Raw genomic sequence first — 17,229 nt, 5'->3', positions numbered from 1 at the left:
GATTCTCCTTAGTCCTCCGTTTCGCGTTGATATATTTGTAAAAGGATTTTTTGTTGTCTTTAACGGCAGTAGCCAGGTTGAGCTCCAGATGAGCTCTGGCCTTTCTAATTCTCTCCCTGCACAGCCTCGCTACATCCTTGTAGTCCTCCTCAGTGGCCCGCCCTTTTTTCCAAAGATTATAAACCCTCTTTTTTCTGCTAAGCACAAGCAGCACCTCTCTGTTGAGCCAGGCCGGTCTTCTTCCACGCCGGTTCGTCTTTGGGCACGTGGGGACGGACCGCTCCTGAGCCATTAAGATTTCCTTCTTGAGGAGCGCCCAGCCTTCCTGGACTCCTCTGCCCTTCAGAACCACCTCCCAAGGGACTCTGCCAACCAGTGTCCTGAACAGCTCAAAGTCAGCCCTCCGGAAGTCCAATACAGCAGTTTTACTGGTCCCCTTCCTGGCCTCGCCAAGAATAGAGAACTGAACCATTTCGTGGTCACTCTGCCCAAGACAGCTCCTGACCACCACATCTCCCACCAGTCCTTCTCTGTTTGTGAAGAGAAGGTCTAGCGGGGCACCACCCCTGGTAGGTTCACTGACCAGCTGCGTCAGGAAGCTATCTCCCACGCTCTCCAGAAACCTCCTAGACTGCTTTCTCTGTGCCGTGTTGTGTTTCCAGGATATGTCCGGGAAGTTGAAGTCCCACACGAGGACAAGCGCCGACGATTTTGCAACTTCTGCCAGCTGCCTATAAAACTCCTCATCCGTCTCCTCATCCTGGTTCGGTGGTCTATAACAGACCCCCACCAGGATGCTTGCCTTGCCGGCCTTCCCGTGGATCCTAACCCACAGGGATTCAACCTTATCATTCCCAGCCTGGAGTTCCACAACATCGAAAGATTCTCTAATGTAGAGAGCCACGCCACCACCCCCTCTGTGCTGCCTGTCCCTCCTGAAGAGCCGATAGCCAGGCATTGCAGCACTCCAGTCGTGGGAGCGGTCCCACCACCTCTCCGTGATGGCAACCAAGTCGTAGCCTGCCTGCTGCACGATGGCTTCCAGCTCCTCCTGTTTGTTACCCATGCTGCGTGCATTAGTGTAGATGCACTTCAGCTGGGCCATCGCCTTCTTCCCCGGCCTAGCCATTGTTTCCCCCGGCACAGCTCCAACAAGCCTTGTTTGAGCCCTGTCCCCCTTCTTACCTAGTTTAAAGCGCTCTCTATGAGCCCCGCCAGCTCCTGGCCTAGGATCCGTTTTCCCCTTGGAGATAGGGACCCGTCTGGGGCCATCAGGCCGGGTGCCGAGTAAAGCTCCCCATGGTGAAAAAACCCAAAATTTCTGTGCTGGCACCAGCCTCTGAGCCACCTATTAACCACGTGAGCTTTCCGTGTCCTCTCCGTGCCTCTCCCTTCCCCCGTAGGGATAGACGAAAACACCACCTGCACTCCCACTCCCTCCACCAATCGTCCCAGCCCCCTATAGTCCTGTTTGATAGCCTTGAGGCTTCTCTTTTCAACGTCGTCACTGCCAGCCTGGACTATCTAAAAGAGGGTAGTAGTCAGAGGGGCGAACCAGGTTGGGAAGCTTCCTGGTAACGTCTCTGACCCTGGCCCCAGGGAGGCAGCAGACTTCCCTATGTGTGGGGTCAGGCCGACAAATAGGGCCCTCCGTTCCCCGGAGGAGGGAGTCGCCCACAACAATCACCCTTCTTTCTTTCTTTCTTGGTGGAGGTGGTAGCAGAGGATGGTTACGATCCATCGACCTCTGGGTTATGGGCCCAGCACGCTTCCGCTGCAGGAAGTATAGGCAGTAAATAGGCAGTAACTGCTCCCTCTGAACACTTGACATCCTTGGCTGGTGCAGTCTCCGTTCACCTTGAGAATGCTTCTCTGCTTCCCACAGCCCTGCTGTTCTTGTGGCCTCCTGCCTCTGATGCTGATGTCTCCTCCTGTTCTGATTTCTAGGGTGGATCTGGTCAGCGCAACCAGCCCAGCACCATGCAGCAAAAGTCTCAGGCTACCAAAACTGCCTATGGCACTTCTCCATACTGGACAAACTAAATCCAAAACCGGGGAGGGGGGAGAGAATGAGAGGAGAGAAGAGAAAAGAAAAGAAGCCGAAGCCTGTTCCTGGAATTATTAGGAGAAGTAACTCCTCAGCCAAATGTCTGTGCGGGGAGAACTGCAGCCAGCCAACCATCCTCTGTGCGACTCACCCGCTTCCTCTTTGAGTTGCTGTTGTATGTAATATATTTATGTATGTATTTGTAAATGTAACAGAGCCTAAATGTGGTTTTTCTGCATCTTGCAGCCCGTCTTATTTTCTTTGTAGGAAAACTAATTATTAATTTCCCATCTGCACCAGGGCATCCTTCCTTTGTTAAGCTCTATAGGCTTTATAACCGTCAAAGACAAACTGCGTCATTTTTATTGGAGCTGGAGCCCATTTATTTAATGCAGTTCTAAATTCAGGCAAAGGAGGAGGCCTGGCCCCCCAAAAAAGAATCAAGATGTCCTGGTGGTTTGATTTCTGCCCCCACCCCCCCAGTATAGCTGTTACTTTAAAGGGGGAGGAAAGGAAGAAAAGTTTTGTGGGCCTTCCCCTTTCTTTAGTCTCCCCCCTCCCTCCTGCTGTGGAAGATGAATTTGTGGGCAGTTTGGTTACTGTGGCCCTGAGCTGCAGCCTCATCTTTTTATTTTCCAATTTTTAAATAAATAATAATGAAGAAAAACAACTTTTTTTTTTGTTTTGGTTTTGTTTCTCAAGCAAGAGACTTAAGATAGCTCACTGTGCCCTGGAACTCCCTTTTGCATCATTAGAGGCAAAAAAAAAACTATGCAGCGGTTTAAATAAAAGTATAAGCTGTGTCTCTTACCTCTTCTTTGCCCTGAGCTGTCCTGCCCAGGATTGCCAGAGCTGACAGATGGAAACTTCACCTGTCCCTCCCCCCTTTTCTTAAAAACAAAGACCAGGGAGGCAGCTCCTGGTCCTCCTTGTCCTGCACCAGTGCGGTGAATGTTTTAAGAGTTTTATTTCTTTTTAGTCCTTCCTCCACTTAATAAAGGTCTGAGCTTACCACTGGTGTTTGTCTGCATTTCCAAAGGCTCTAGGAGCAGTTTTGCCTGTCCCTTTCCCCCTGTTCCTGCAGCAACTCGAGCAAAGCTCATCTGGGGTGACGCTGAATAATGAGGCAAGGGTGAGTAATCCTCAGCACAGCAGGGAGAGGATGCAGGGCTGGTGCAGGGGCTCCAACCTCTGCTGTCTGCCCATGGTGTCCTTGGTCATGGTGCTCTCTCCTGGTCCCTGCAGCAGCAGCCGTGATGCCTAAGGAAGGGGAACAGCTTTGCCTGTGAGGCAGAGCTGTTGCTGCATGTGCACACCAGAAGGAAGGTTAAGGCTAAGGGCTCCTGAGGGACAGCTGCCTCTAGCTTGTCCTTCAGGGTCTGGCACTGCTTGTGGCAGCAGCAGCAGAGGCAGTAACTGTGAAGCCACCTTTGGCCACTGAGCTTTTTTTGCACTATTGCCCTGTTGATAGTTGAAGACAAACAAGGGGAAAAAAAAAAATACTTTTAAGGGTGATAACCAGTTTTTCTTCCTTACAGCCACACTTTTGCCAGCTGCCAGTTCTGGCACCACCCTGCTATAGTGGAAGCAGTCAATATGCATACCCAGCCCTTCACATACTTGAAGCAGCATGCCAAGAACTGCAGTGGAAGCCTTCTGCCTGCCCCAGGCTTTACAGCAGCACTCCAGCAGCAGGCAGCCTCCCCACTGCCACCTGCTGCTGCAAACATGCTCGGGGGGGGGGGGGGGGGGGGGGGTGGTGCAGCTGTGCTCACCCCACCACCTTCCAGCACTGGCCCATGTTTGTCCCCTTTACATTACTGCTTTTCCACAGGCCCCAGGTGTAAAACTTCCATCCTCAGCTGTATGGGCAGCACTAGTTTTCCTGTATGCTTACCTGTACCTACAGCACTGCACGACAGTAGAGAGCATCACAAAACATCTCAGGAGCTGTTATTCAGAACTTTAAACAACCCAGGCAAATAAAACAGCTCCATTACCAGGAACATAACAGTACAGGGATATTTTCATTTTTTATTTTTGTTTTTTTATTAGGAGACAGATATGCGGAAAAGACAAAATATAGCCACTGACGGAAAAGACAACAACAAAAAAAAGCATCGGTTAATTCTTTCTGGAAAATTATACTGAAATAAAAAGGAAGACGTGGGCTATTAGCTGAGAAAACTACTAAGAAATCTAGTGTACCCTCGTGGTTTGAGAATGGTTGAAAACTGCATTTTGAAGGTGGCTGTAATTGCAAATGTAAGTGCTAATAGTGGCTGAGAGAGGGGTGAGGGTGTTAAGAAAAAAAAAAAACAGAATCCACAGGTCAGGTAAACATTTTTCCTCAGTCTCTTAGTTTCAAAAAAAAAAAAAAAAAAAAACTCAAAACTTCAGTTTGCATCTCAGAAAAAGGAACCCAGCAAGTCAACAAGCAATGACACTGCAAAGGACAGTGGGGAAGAGAAATTAGTCTGTAGTAGGCGCTCTCAAAAATAGGTCATGTTTTTCCCTTTAAAAAAGGGTAATGGAAGCATCATGATAATGTATTTGCAAGCTTGGTGTTGTAAGATGCAAGTCACTGGACTGACTGATACACACAGTGAAAACGGTCAGAAGTACATGGGTGATCCTGAAAGATGCAGTATTCTCATTTCAAACCAGGTCATCAGCAGGGCCCTCGCTGCACCACTCCCTATCCCACACTGCAAGCTGCCAGCTGCTTTCCCTGCAAGACTGAGTCCTGGGGATGGGCCGGATGGGCAGCAGCCTCACTAAACCCCATGGCTGGGACAGGGCAGGAGAGGGCCCACAGTCCTGCTACCATACAAGCAGGACACTCAGGGAGCACTAAGGGATGAGGTGCTACCACCAGGACTGCCTTTTTTCCCCCCAGCAGGGAGGGACATGGGGCAGAGCCCACCTTTGAGGAACCCAGGTGCTGGCAGACATCCTCCCCCTCCCTGCTCGCTCTGGGGAGCCAGTGCTGAGGGGGCCACATCCCCATGCCCGCAGCCACCTCCCCACTTAGTTTGCTCTCGCCTCCCCCCGCAGCTGGTGCCATACCATGAAAAGCCCTGAGATACATGACGTGGGGCACAAGTAAGCGCCCGAGGCAGCAGCTCTCATCAGGGTAACTGCCTCTGTACTGCTAGGAGGGGAGGGTCTGACCCCACGGGGCTAGCAGCTCCTGGCAGCCCCAGGGCTCAGCAGGTGAAGGCAGGGGTGGCTGCTGCTGGAGATCCCATCCTAAAGGTGAATTCAGGCCGCTGCACCACAGACAAACAGGAAGAGCACATTGCAAAGGGGTCAGGGTGCCGAGGAAGAGTTCTGCAGAAGTGAGCATGCAGGATACCCCTGCCCGCAGGGGAGGGCTGCGAGCTCTGCCACAAGCTCCCAAGAACATGCAGGTGCACCAGCTGAAGCATGCTGCCGAGAAGCTTGGCAAGCCCCATAGGGCTTTCACCGCATCCCTGGGGCTGCCAGGGAGGAAGGGGGAGAGCCCGGTATCCCTGCTTCCCTTCTGGCCCCTGCCACGACCACCATCCAGCCCTGGTGCCCATGGTTGCAGCAGAGCTGTACTTACCAACACCTGACCTACACAAGCAAGAGAAAAAAGGCTCAGGGCAGCACTGGATTGAGGGCGCAGGAAGCACATGCGCTCCTAGCAAGCACTGGGACAGGAGGCTATCGGTCTTTCCCCACGCCAGAGACAAGTTTGGGATGAGTGCTGGCCACAACAGGTGGCCACAGGGGCAGCAGGACACATCTGCTCTCCTTCTGGAGAGGGGCAGCTGGCAGCAGGTCGCAGCAGTGCAGCTAATCTGGACTGTTTCAACCCCAACTTAGCCTGAAAAAAAAAAATAGCGACCCAGGGCTCAGTTGTACAGACGTGAAGTGTTATGTGTCTATTTTAGGGTTTATATCACAAGCCTTTTTCAGAGACAAAGCTGATTGTGCCCGCTGGGGCTCCAGGGGCCAGCTATTTCCTAATTTGAGCAGGCTGAAAAGGAATACTGTACCTTTCAGTAACATCCCATCAAGCTCAACACACAGTAGCTTTACACTCTCCGCCCCACACCTTAAAAAGGAAAAGCCAGCACCACAAGGCTAAACGAATGTACACACGCTATTATTGTAAATGGAGCAGCTAAACCTTGGCAATTTGCTTTGTGTGGATTTTTTTTCTTCCCAGTAAGTGCAGCACTTGAGCTCCCCAAAACCCAGCTTCCAATGGGTTTGTTCTAGCTTTAAATACATTACACATCTCAATGCAAGACTATTGAATTCAATAACCTAAATGTGAGCAACCCTGTTTCGCTGTGAGCGTTTCGTAGAGAAGTGAAAAGGGGAGTTTCTTTTTTAAAAAGAAATCATAATACAGTGATGAAAGGGTTAAGACTGCAAGAATTCAGACATTCTGTGGAGGGTCTCTAAGAGGTCCATAAAAAAGGAGCAAACAGATCCATACAACAGGAGACAGCAGGAGACAATAGGTTTTTGATCCCCCCCCACCCACACACACACTTTTTTTGCTGGACTGCTGCTAGGTTACTGCTGCTCCCTTCTGGCCTGAGTCAGCAGGGCAGTACAGGGGCATAGAGGGAGCAGGTCACGACTCCTCGTTGCCAGAATCGTCGTCATCGTAACATTCAGCGTCCTCCTCCTCCTCATCTTCGTCATCAATGTCATCATCATACAAGTCGTCGTAAAGCAAATCCGAACTGTTGTCAGTGGAAGGCACTTTAGTTTTGATGCAGTACTCTGCCAGCGTAGTGGGGACCTTCACGCCATCCTTCTCTGCCTCGGCTTTGGTAGCCAAAACCTGTTTCCTGCAGGAGGAGGACAGAGCAGCGTGACTGGGGCTGCACGCTGGTGCAGCTCTCTGCCTCCTGGCCCTGCTCTCCTGGCAGCCCAGGGCCCAGGGAGCTGTTTCAGCCACCGCCCGCGTCTGGCTGAAGCACCACAAGCAGCACCAGCAACAGATTTAGTTCCCATAGCCCCGGGTTTGGGAGTACTCCATTTGTTTGCGGCATCCACACTTCCAGCGACATATGAAGTCGGTTATTGCACCAGGCCCTACACGAGCGGCCTGCCAGGGCTCAGAGCAAGGTTCGTTACATTAACTGCCCTGCTGTAGAAGGGCTGTTCAGGGATTTCCCAAGGCGACTTACCACCGCGGTTTCAGAGGTGGTATTCGCAGCCTCCCCCACCACCGAAGACCAGCCCGGCATGCCCCAACCTGGCATTCCCATGGGCATCTGGCACCGCTCGGCTCCCCCAGGGGAGCAGGCAGAGCTGTAACCCCGCTGCTGCCCGGGGCCGGCAGGACACAAGCGCTCCCCGACACCCCAGGGTGGGCTGCGAGCTGCCTCCTTCTCTGTTTGTGGAGCAAGGCCAGCTCTGCTGAAGCCAGCTGCCGGGGACAAAGATAACCTCCAGCAAGGCTCTTCAACCGGCTCAGGCCAGCAACCGCCCTGCTCAGCTCCAACCACGGCTCTGCTCTGCGTGCCCAGCTAGCCGAGTCAATGCAGATGTAATTGGTATTTTGCCAAGCAAGTGAGACAGCAGCCACTTTGCGGTAGGGGCTGCTCATTTGTGCTTCCAAGCCACCCTGGCTCAAGTTCATATCATCTTCCAACAGCACCTGATGAACCATGAGCTTCCGAGCAAGGGACAGTCAAGACTGAACAGTGCTCCAAGCTAACCAAACCCCAAGCTTTGCAAACACTTGCCAAATCCTGCTGATATTCCTTCAAATTGGAGGGACAAGATTATGATTCATGAGTGCATTAAGCACAGAATTAGTAGGATGCAGTCAGTTTGAATCACATCCTAAGCAATGCAAGCAGTGCTCAAAGGCAAGTGGGGACTTCAAGTGGGATTTACTAGCAGCCAATAGGTTTTGTGGAGCATCATGCCAGATTAGTCTGAAAAAAGAACAATTCAAAGACAGATCAGCCTGGTCCTTCTGCTCCAGAAGTCTGCACCAATTCTGTGCTGAAAAATCTAGAGACCAGAAACCTGGACTTGGAATAAAACTGTAGAATTCATTTCTAAAGAAGCAATCAGAGTGAGAAGCTGGTTTCAGCAAGTTCTGCAATCAGTCTGTTTTGTAGGATTCGGAGCAGGAGACTGGTAGCACAGCATCACAAAGAACAAAACTTACCTTATGATTTCAGCATACTCCTTGTCTTTTCCTTTACTGTCCCTCCATTTCCTGAACATGACTGATGCATCCACATTGGCAGGAGAGAAAGTGTTGGGCTCATTAAGCAGAGAAATTACACTCAGTAAGATAGTCCTGAAAAAGGTAACCACAACAGCAGGGTCAGGGCTAAAGCATTCACGGATCCTGGATGCTGACAGCTTGTTTGTTGTTTTTTTTTTTTTTTTTCCCAGGCAAGGCATCAGAAAAGCATCAGAATGCATTGTTTAAAGTCAAAACCTAAGCTAAGCACAACTGACCAACAGCTAGAGTGAAAGCGGGTATTTATGAACTTCAGACCATGGCTGGCAGCGTGGGGAAGGTGATACAGTACAAACCTCAAGGACCTGACTACAGACAGCAATGTGCTCCAGAAAATCTAGAGGGGAGAAGCTCTCTAGCACAAAGAAAGCTATTAAGGCGGTCCCAGCACCTCTCCAGGCTGGGCTGGGGAACACTTCTGGCTTGGAAGTGGTTTTGTACCGATTAAGTACAGCCCAGAAAGTGCTCCAGCTGCCTTGCCCAGGGGTTCCCACAGACTGAACTGCAGAGGCCTTTCCTTTGCTATCTGAAGCCAGAGCTTGTATTCTAACTAGAAAAGAAAACAAGTGTGGGGAGGGAACACAGAGCCGAGTGCACTCTGGCACCTGGCCCACCACTTCTGTTCACGTCCTTGTGACAGCAATGACCAGCAGAGCTCAGCTCAGACCCACTCAGCTAGCTCACCCACACCTCCTGGGGATGGTGCAGGGTTGGAAACATGCTTGGTGAGCCTGTGCCTGGTGACATGCAGCTCCCCAGCAGCGAGACGGGCTCTTTGCCTGTCCTCCTGCAGAACAAGGAGGACCGCAGCAACCCGAGGCCTGCTGATAGGGCTGTGCTGCTGCCCCTGCCCAACTGGAAGCCCAGAGGTTGGAGCTGTGGCCAGGTATATCCTCTCCTCAGCCCATGCACCTCTGGGGCTGCAGCAGCATGTGTGGCAATGGGAAGACAACACAGATGTTTCCCAATATCCAGGCAAACTGCCAAGCACCAGCAGGATTCAGCTACTGGTCCTCAGCAAAACCAGCATGAACCAGGCACATAAACCCTGCAGATGAACAGCTTTCCTGGGTTTCTAGCAACAGCAGCAAGCTAGCTAGGTACGCTCCTCCTCAAGCATTCAGTGAGGGCCACCACCACATCTCGCCCAGCCCCTTCTCCTGCATTTCCTACAACCCTCTGCACTCCAAAGCTTCAGCCCCTTGGCACTCGCACTGCCACGACAAGCACAAAACTCAGCAGCAAGTCACGTCAGGCAGCTCTACGCATGCAGCAACCTGGCTGCAGCTACCACAACATCTTCACCCTCCTGAGGTGCTCCCACTGGCAAAAGCTTTCAATGGAAATTGAAGGAAAGACCAAAGGCAAGTGATAGGTCCTGGAATACAGCTGTACACAACAACTGCCCTGCAGAATTGATTAAAGGAGCCTAGGGCCCCTCTGCACTCACATTGATTTAGAGGTGCACTCAGAGCAGTGTATGCTGAGCACATCTAACTGCATTTAACTGGCATACAGTGCCAGGAAATGCCTGGTCATTTGGATGCTTAGCTTCTTGAAAGACTTTGAAACAAAACGCTTATGTCTGGCCAGCCTGCTCAGCACGGCTATCAGGAGAGCCTTCTACAATTTGTTTTCCAAAGGACATAATTCAGTAGGAAGAGAATGACAGCTCTGGAAAAAACTGCCTGGCCAGACTGGAACGATGGGCAGGAGAGTGCCCGTCTTCCACTTCATCTCAATGATTTATTCAAAAGCCTTTGATTCTTCCCAGCCAGGCTGTGAAGCCAGGAAGTTAGCTCCAGCAGCACTGTAGCGGTTTTGCTTAAAGCGAGCAAAACCTGGGGAAGGCCCAGGACAGGAATTAGTAGCTGGATTTAGCATCTGCTCTACCCATCTTACTTCAAACAAAGTGAGAAAAGGCAGATTCTACTGCAGTGCCCCAGGCTCCAAAATCAGTGCAAAGCCACTTAAGCACACCACCAAGGCCAGCGGCCATGAGTGGTGAGACTGCTGCTCATCCCCAGCTAGGGTGTTACATCAGCTCCAGGAGTTTTGGTACCTCTGGAACTGCACACTGCTTTGATTCAAACTCTGCTATTGGGGGTACACAAGGTACACTAACAAGAAGGGATCCCAGTGCATGGGACCCAACACCACCGACGGGTGATTACATGGGGACTGAAAACACCCTCAGCATCAGATGCAAACTGCACTATCCTGGATACAGACTGACCTTCTGCAATATTCTTGGGGATCTGTTTCTCATTCAGGCCACACTATATTCAAGCTGTTTGCATGAAGAGCAGGGATTTCAAGCCTGTCTTGTGCTTCTGTGCATCCTTCCCTCCCCATTCCGGGAACAGTTACCTTGTGAGCCGCTCCCTATCAGCTGCCACACTACTTCTTTCAATGTTTACAGTGCCATTGTCTTCATCAGAGCAAGTCCCTCCAGATCCCTTTATCATCAAAGGAGAGAAGCCAGCAGAAGCTCAAGGAATCAGCTCTGTTAAGTACCTTTTTGTCTTCATGAATCAACAGAAGGCTCAGAAACAGGTGAATTTCATCTAAACCCAAGCAGATATCACATAGACTGGTTGGGAGTCCCAACCAGTGCATCCTGTTACATACCTTATTGAAAGATTTTTTTTGTTCCAGCTGCTATCCACATTGTAGCTTCTCAAAGCCATTTTCAGAGGTTTAGAGGTAGATGGAGATTTGTCTTAGCACATTTTTATTCTCCGATATCAAGTAAAAGGTTTACCATTTAGCTGAAGTCAAATGTTAGATATGAACAGCTTGTCAAGCAACTCAATGCACTGTTGGCAGCTGAAAGAGCCAACAAAAGTCAGCATCCTCAGGAAGCAAAGCAGCAGTGAGGCCAGGCATCACCTCTCCTCACAAGGTATGGATGTAGCAGCATTTCAAACATTGTGCTGAGTGCATCTGCTGAATATTGAACACCTCAAAGGACACAGTGGAGCCAGGGGAGATATGGAGAAGGGTAGCCAAAATGATCAAAGATCCTCAGCTCCTAAGACCTGCCACCACTTCCTCAGCTTTATGGCCCTGGGGACACAAGGATAAGCAGCATTCTCTGCCACACAGATCATAGCTGCATTCCTCCACATCTTGCTGGATGTTTGCCATACTTACTTGTGGCTGACTCATCTTGCTCTGAGTGACAGGAAAGTCCACGTTAAAAAAATAAAAACAAATATGCTTGACACCTTTAGAGGTAGAAGCACAGGTGCTCTCCAAGCTGAATGATATCCCACCCTGCAGACACTTCAGCCATGGTCAGCTGCAGTGAATTGCCAATACTCAGCAGGATTTACAAAATTCAGTAACTGAAGAGGTTACACATGCAGCTCATTGCAACCATGCTCCCCTCATGCACCTCCAGTCCTGCTGCCTCCAATCTGACAAACTCTGGAGCCTTGCAAAGCCAGATGGGATCCCAGCAGGAAGCATTTGTATGAGGCACTTAGCCCAACAGGCGGTGCTGGCAGTGGACTAACATTTAAGGACAAGTTTTGTTGCCACTTGCCAACACATCCAAGGAATGTTTTCTCCCCAGACATCACCCCTAAGCCCAAAACGTTCCAAGAGAGTAAGCACCAAAAACCGCATCGCGGTAAGGAAAAGCAGCAACCAGAACTGGCAAAATGAGTTTCACATCAAGCTTTTGGTGCTGTGTATAATGAAATAGTCAGAATGTGAGTGTGATCTAAGTAATTAATGCCTTAAGCTGCTTCTAAACTCTGTTTAACTTGCTTGACATCTAGTCCTAACAACTGGAGGAGATATACTGTTTTTTCATACATTTGATATGGTTAATAGCCATGTGAGCAGAAGGACAACTCAACATAGCTCAGCAGTACACAGTTTAAAATATTATTTGAACTATTTAAAAAAATTAAAAGCCAGTCTGGACTAGAACTTGAGAGAGCGCTTCATACTCACTTCTACTTGGGACAGATGGATTGGATAACATTTAGCTTAAGCTTTTAAGGTAAGACTCCCAACTCTTTATAACTTCACACAACTCAGATGGACCATTTCTCTTGAGCCTTTTTAACCTTGAAGTAGCACGCTCCAGGAGGGAACTTCAGTTGTTATAATTTGCTGACTGTTACAAATCCTAGTTTGCTGCCACGCTAGTTCTAGTTCAGCACTTTGCAGTGTGTGTTACAATCCCATTCCAAGGGTAAAGAATCCAATAACCCCCCCTTGCTAGATCTTTGCTTTGAAAAAGGCTTTTTTTCAAATTAATTTCATGAAGCCAAGTTAGATAAAAGCAGAGTCAAAGCATCAGAAAACCCTCTTCATATCTCTATGTTCCCCCACCTGGGTTGAGATCCCTAGCTGGATCTACCAGTGGAAAAACCTATTTAAACTAAGGAATCAACGTCTAATAAATCACTCTGAAAACAAGCATAATTTTCATATGATATGCTAAAAATCTAGGGTCAGTTATTTTAACTTTGTTTGCATAATGAATCACATTAAGTAGTTATAACAGAAGTACCTGAGCTCAAGGTCCTTTCCCTATGTCACTCCTGCTGCACGGGTCAGTGATCTGCTATTTGATGTTTGTTCTGTGAGTTCTTTATTGGTAGCTTTATTGGTAGTGTCTTGAAATTAGAATGAAATCCAGCTGATGTTTCAAAAATGGACATACTAGCCTTGAATGCTGCTGGTACTTAGTGATTGTTTGGTTTTGGCAGCAAAAGAACTACCTAGCTAACTGCTCAAGACACCACACTACAGGACAGGAGATAGGGACAAGTATTAGAAGGCAAACTGCAGGTAGCACTATGCATAATTTTAATCCTACGGGGCCTGAATACTCAGAGATGTCCTTTTCTACTAGTTGGTATCTTAGAAGAGTTTGGATAACATGTCTTGGGAAAGGTTAAAACGTTTGAGATCGCTTTAAGAACATGTAAACCTGTGAATATGGCAGAAGGCTCTACATCATTAACCCAGCATCAGGACAGAGTATGCCCCCAGTATCTTCAGACAGCTTGGTGAATCCGGTTCCTACCTGATTCAAGCTCTAAAACCCCCTAAAGTCTTTAATTCCCTTCCAAACCTTTTCCCAACACAGGCTTTAGTCTAGGAGAGAGATGACAGGCCTCTGAGGTCAGCTTTGTACACCACTGGTTCACACTGTTACCTGACATTTTGGGTAGGGTTCCACCTCTCAGATGGCAGCTCTCCACTTTGCGGGTCATCTACAGGCGGGTGAAGAATTGAAATACATACATCTCCGTTCTGAAAGACAAAAAGCAAAGTTGAGAACAGCCCGGCTCAAAGTAAAGGTCTGAAGACTCAATTCCATCTCTGGCTATGTTTGAGCAGTTTTGCCTTGTTGATATGAAAAAAACGTGCAAGAACTGGAAACAGTTCTCAATCCTTCCTAGGTCTCATATTAATATGTTCAAAATCTTCCCTTAGTCTGCAAATTGAAATAAAACAATCTCAGGCCAAGATATTTTAGAGAATGTAGTTTAGAGAATGTAGCAAAGCAACCAACAATAGTTGGTAAAGTCACGTAAAACTAAATCAGTCTCTAGACAGCACATACTGCCATTGTGATAGAGATGAGCTTTAGTCACACGAGACCTAAAGTAGGGTTAATTTTTTTCTTCCCCAGTGGTAACTGAGTTAGCTACAAGAATCTTTACATTCAGGGATTTAGCACTCTATCCTAGCTCAGGTATCAAAACAATGCTTCTCCTGGGATGCGCAGAGGTTGAACAGATGGTGCAAGGCAGGCTGAGGCTGCTCCCCTAAGACATAGCTGTTTGAAATATCAGGTGAAAAAGTAGGAGATGCTCCCTGAAGGTTTCACAGAAAGTCCCTTCCAGCATGCAAGAGAAAGAATATTTTGGCAGCATATGGAAGCCATACAGCTACATAATCCTCAAGCTGTGTTTTACTCACCAGCATTATAGCCTGAATATAGATTCAAAGTTTCATAATGCCTACCACTTATAAACACTAAGAGAATTGCTTTTACCGGTTTCTATCAGCAACAGCACCCTGACACGATTACTCCACAGGAGTACTGTAGCAATGTTCACCACAGCTGATGTCCTCCAGCAAAGCAGACCCCAGGGGCCTGTGGGGTCCCAGTGCCACCCCGCAGGATGGGGTGAATGACAAGGCTGTCACTTGTCACCTTGATCTAAGGTACGGGTTGGTCAGAAGAACAAGAGAAACTGAGGATCAGCTTTGTAGGAGGCAGCAAACAGGCAGCTCCCCAAGCTCGGCTATGTCCTGTGTCCTGTCAGATCAGTGTAGGCAAGGGGAGAGCTTATCCTACATACATTTTTGAAAGACAGGAACAAGGAGGATGGTGTATTTATCTGCCAGAGGAAGAAAAACCACAGGAACTAGCCTATACTTTATTATGACAGAACTGAAACGCCTTATTACCTCAAAAATAAAAACCCCAGTATTAAATGCGGTTTTACCAAAATCCAGCTAGGTGACCCAAGCAAACTGGAGATGAGGAAAACACATAAGCTCCTCGAGTCTCTGCTCAGAACTGGAACGTCAGCCTCAACCTCTCCATCTGGTCTCACCAGCAGATTCTGCACACTGCTACTGTCTTTCATCTTCATTACACTGAAAGATATTTTTCCCTCCTGACAAACCCTCAAACCTCAAGCCCTTTGCTGATTTATTCTCAGTTTCATTTGGAGTTATCCCAGTGCCTCATCTTCAATGCTTAAATGTTTCCAAAACAGCCTGCAAGCTGCTTCAGATTCCCTCAGCTCCAAGAAATACTGCTATGAACACAAAGTACAAAACTGAGAGCTGGAGTATTTGAACAGTAACCCCACAATACACCCATCAGGTTTTGGGTTACTTTCTCCTCCTACCTTCAGTTGTTCCTAGAGTCAATTTTTCATCTTTCCCACTGGGACTGGGCCTTTCCAAGATTCGTTTTGTATATACCACTTTGGTAACCATTTCCCACTCACCTCCTGCATGAGAATTTCTGCATTCTGAAACAACCTCTACAGTATGGATCTGCAGTAATATGCAGGTCCTGAGATTTTATTTATTTATAGACCAAGCTCTCATGTAACTGAAAGAGAGCCTTGAAGAGAAACACCATCCTTGGCTACACGTTAGATTTGATGTCAAGTCCAAAATTCAAGCCAGGAGACTATCAGATGGCTGATTTTAGGAAGTCCCTGGGCATAACAAGGCAATCCTGAGCATCCAGTAATTAGAACTGATTACTACCCTGCTCTGCACTGAAGTTTGGATAGGCTTTGGCCATTTCTGACTAGAATATCAATGCAGTTTAATGTGACACGAAGTGCACTCATTCTGGATGGACATCCAGCAGCAGCAGCTTTCTAGAAAAGGACCTTCCAAGCCCAAGGCATCAAGCAAAGCCATCGTTTGTTCACAGTGAGGAAGTGACATTCCTGTTTTGAACTGGACCCAAAGGAAGCCTGCAGAAACTCAGAGACCTGTGACAAGATGACAGAGCTGTACTAACAGGAACATTTGTGAAAAAATGTTTAGCCTCTCAAACTACTCCAAGCAGCAGTCCTAGCGGGCTGACACATGGTTAGTATATTCTGAAGTTTAACAGGAACTTGACTGGCCTCCACTAAAAGCTTAAGTCAAATTTTAATCCAAAACAGGCCTTCAACTTTCAAATACGGCTCGTTGAAATTGGGTAGTTTTGAACTGATTGCACTAAGATTAGAAGCAACATCGCACCCACGAAATGAAACGCTCCTTCTCACTGTCTTTGCACCAGCGCTGTTGAAGTCTGTCTTAAGCTGCTGCTCTGTAACACGACAGCTCAGCTCAGCCAGGCTGATAAGCTAAAGATCACTTGATATACGAAAGCCCAGCAAGAAACACAGCCTAGCCTATTTGCGGCACACAGAGAGCAATTTGTGCTATGCCCAAACAGTGGCACAGGAGAACAGCTTGGCCCTGCCAGCCCCCATGCTCACACAGTGCCGGGATGCACCAGGCATCCTCAGCACAGCACTTCCCCGTGCTGCCTTCACCCTGAGCCTCTCCAAGCAGCCTGTTCTCAGCATCAGAGACATTTTCAAGCTAGGGAGTGCTGCTTTCTGAAGAACATTTGTATACAAACGTTCCCCTTCAGGAGCTGCTACGTACTCATACCACGATCCAATTACGGATGCAACAGCCCACAGGTGTTACCCTTTGAACGTGACCCACACACGCACTGAACTAAGTGCTGCTCCAAGCTGGCCTGCAGACATTTAGCCCAGAGGTATCTGTTCAGTCTTCTCTGAAGAGCAACCAGGCTGCACAGGACTCCTGAAGCTGGACTCTAGCCTAGCTCTGGTTCTTCTGCAGTCAGTGCCCTGAGACCAAACCCCTTCATTCGCAGAAGATTGTTTCTTGTTTCCCCGTTATATCTTGTTGCATCACACAAAATTGTGGGATAAGCCAAAAACAAAGATGTACTTGAACAGCGTACAGACAACCACTAGTTGTGTAAGTATCACAGTAGGGTAACACAAAGACCAAACCAGCTTTCATCCAAGAATCCCCTAAAATTGTCAGCACTTGCAGTACAGTGCTTCAGCTGGGGCTATAGGCTGCAATTGCAGGTAGGAGAAAGGCTCCATCCCTGCCTGCAAGAACAGCTTTTCCTACAAATTTTAGGAATTAACTCTTGCTGAACCACAAACCTGATATTTAACACAAACAGCTTACCACTTTAGTTATGGCTAGAGATATGGAAATATGGACAGTACTAAAATTTAAGGAACTAGAAAGCCTTCTCACATGCCTAGGAAAACTTCTTTAAAAACCTTACCTCATAAATGTTGGGGTGCCACATTTTGGTCAGGAATCTGAAGGTAGGTGGTGAATATGGATAGTCAATAGGAAACTTAATGTGAGCCTG

General features: G+C 48.3%; 2 protein-coding genes across 6 annotated transcripts in view; one reads left to right on the top strand and one right to left on the bottom strand.

Annotated features, from left to right (window-relative positions):
- LOC125179635 (ubiquitin-associated protein 2-like) overlaps window positions 1-3,058 on the top strand; it is a 127,887-nt gene extending 124,829 nt beyond the window's left edge. For all 5 annotated transcript variants that reach the window (XM_066986939.1, XM_066986935.1, XM_066986938.1 and 2 more), the window contains exon 28: window positions 1,948-3,058. In XM_066986939.1, coding sequence (XP_066843040.1) covers window positions 1,948-2,043 — 96 coding nt within the window. In that variant the 3' untranslated portion in view covers window positions 2,044-3,058. The remainder of the gene's footprint in view (window positions 1-1,947) is intronic.
- Window positions 3,059-4,055: 997 nt separating this feature from the next.
- The window catches only part of UBE2R2 (ubiquitin conjugating enzyme E2 R2), a 71,574-nt gene continuing 58,400 nt past the window's right edge, over window positions 4,056-17,229 (bottom strand). Inside the window, exons 2-5 of the mRNA XM_066986955.1 lie at window positions 17,140-17,226; window positions 13,483-13,580; window positions 8,220-8,354; window positions 4,056-6,882 (exon numbers count right to left, since the gene is read on the bottom strand). Coding sequence (XP_066843056.1) covers window positions 6,663-6,882; window positions 8,220-8,354; window positions 13,483-13,580; window positions 17,140-17,226 — 540 coding nt within the window. The 3' untranslated portion in view covers window positions 4,056-6,662. The remainder of the gene's footprint in view (window positions 6,883-8,219; window positions 8,355-13,482; window positions 13,581-17,139; window positions 17,227-17,229) is intronic.

This window comes from Anser cygnoides, chromosome 36 (assembly GCF_040182565.1).
Source record: "Anser cygnoides isolate HZ-2024a breed goose chromosome 36, Taihu_goose_T2T_genome, whole genome shotgun sequence".
Classification (NCBI taxonomy): domain Eukaryota; kingdom Metazoa; phylum Chordata; class Aves; order Anseriformes; family Anatidae; genus Anser; species Anser cygnoides.
Note: the sequence above shows the minus strand (reverse complement) of the source record. Positions and strands in the feature narration are given on the sequence as shown.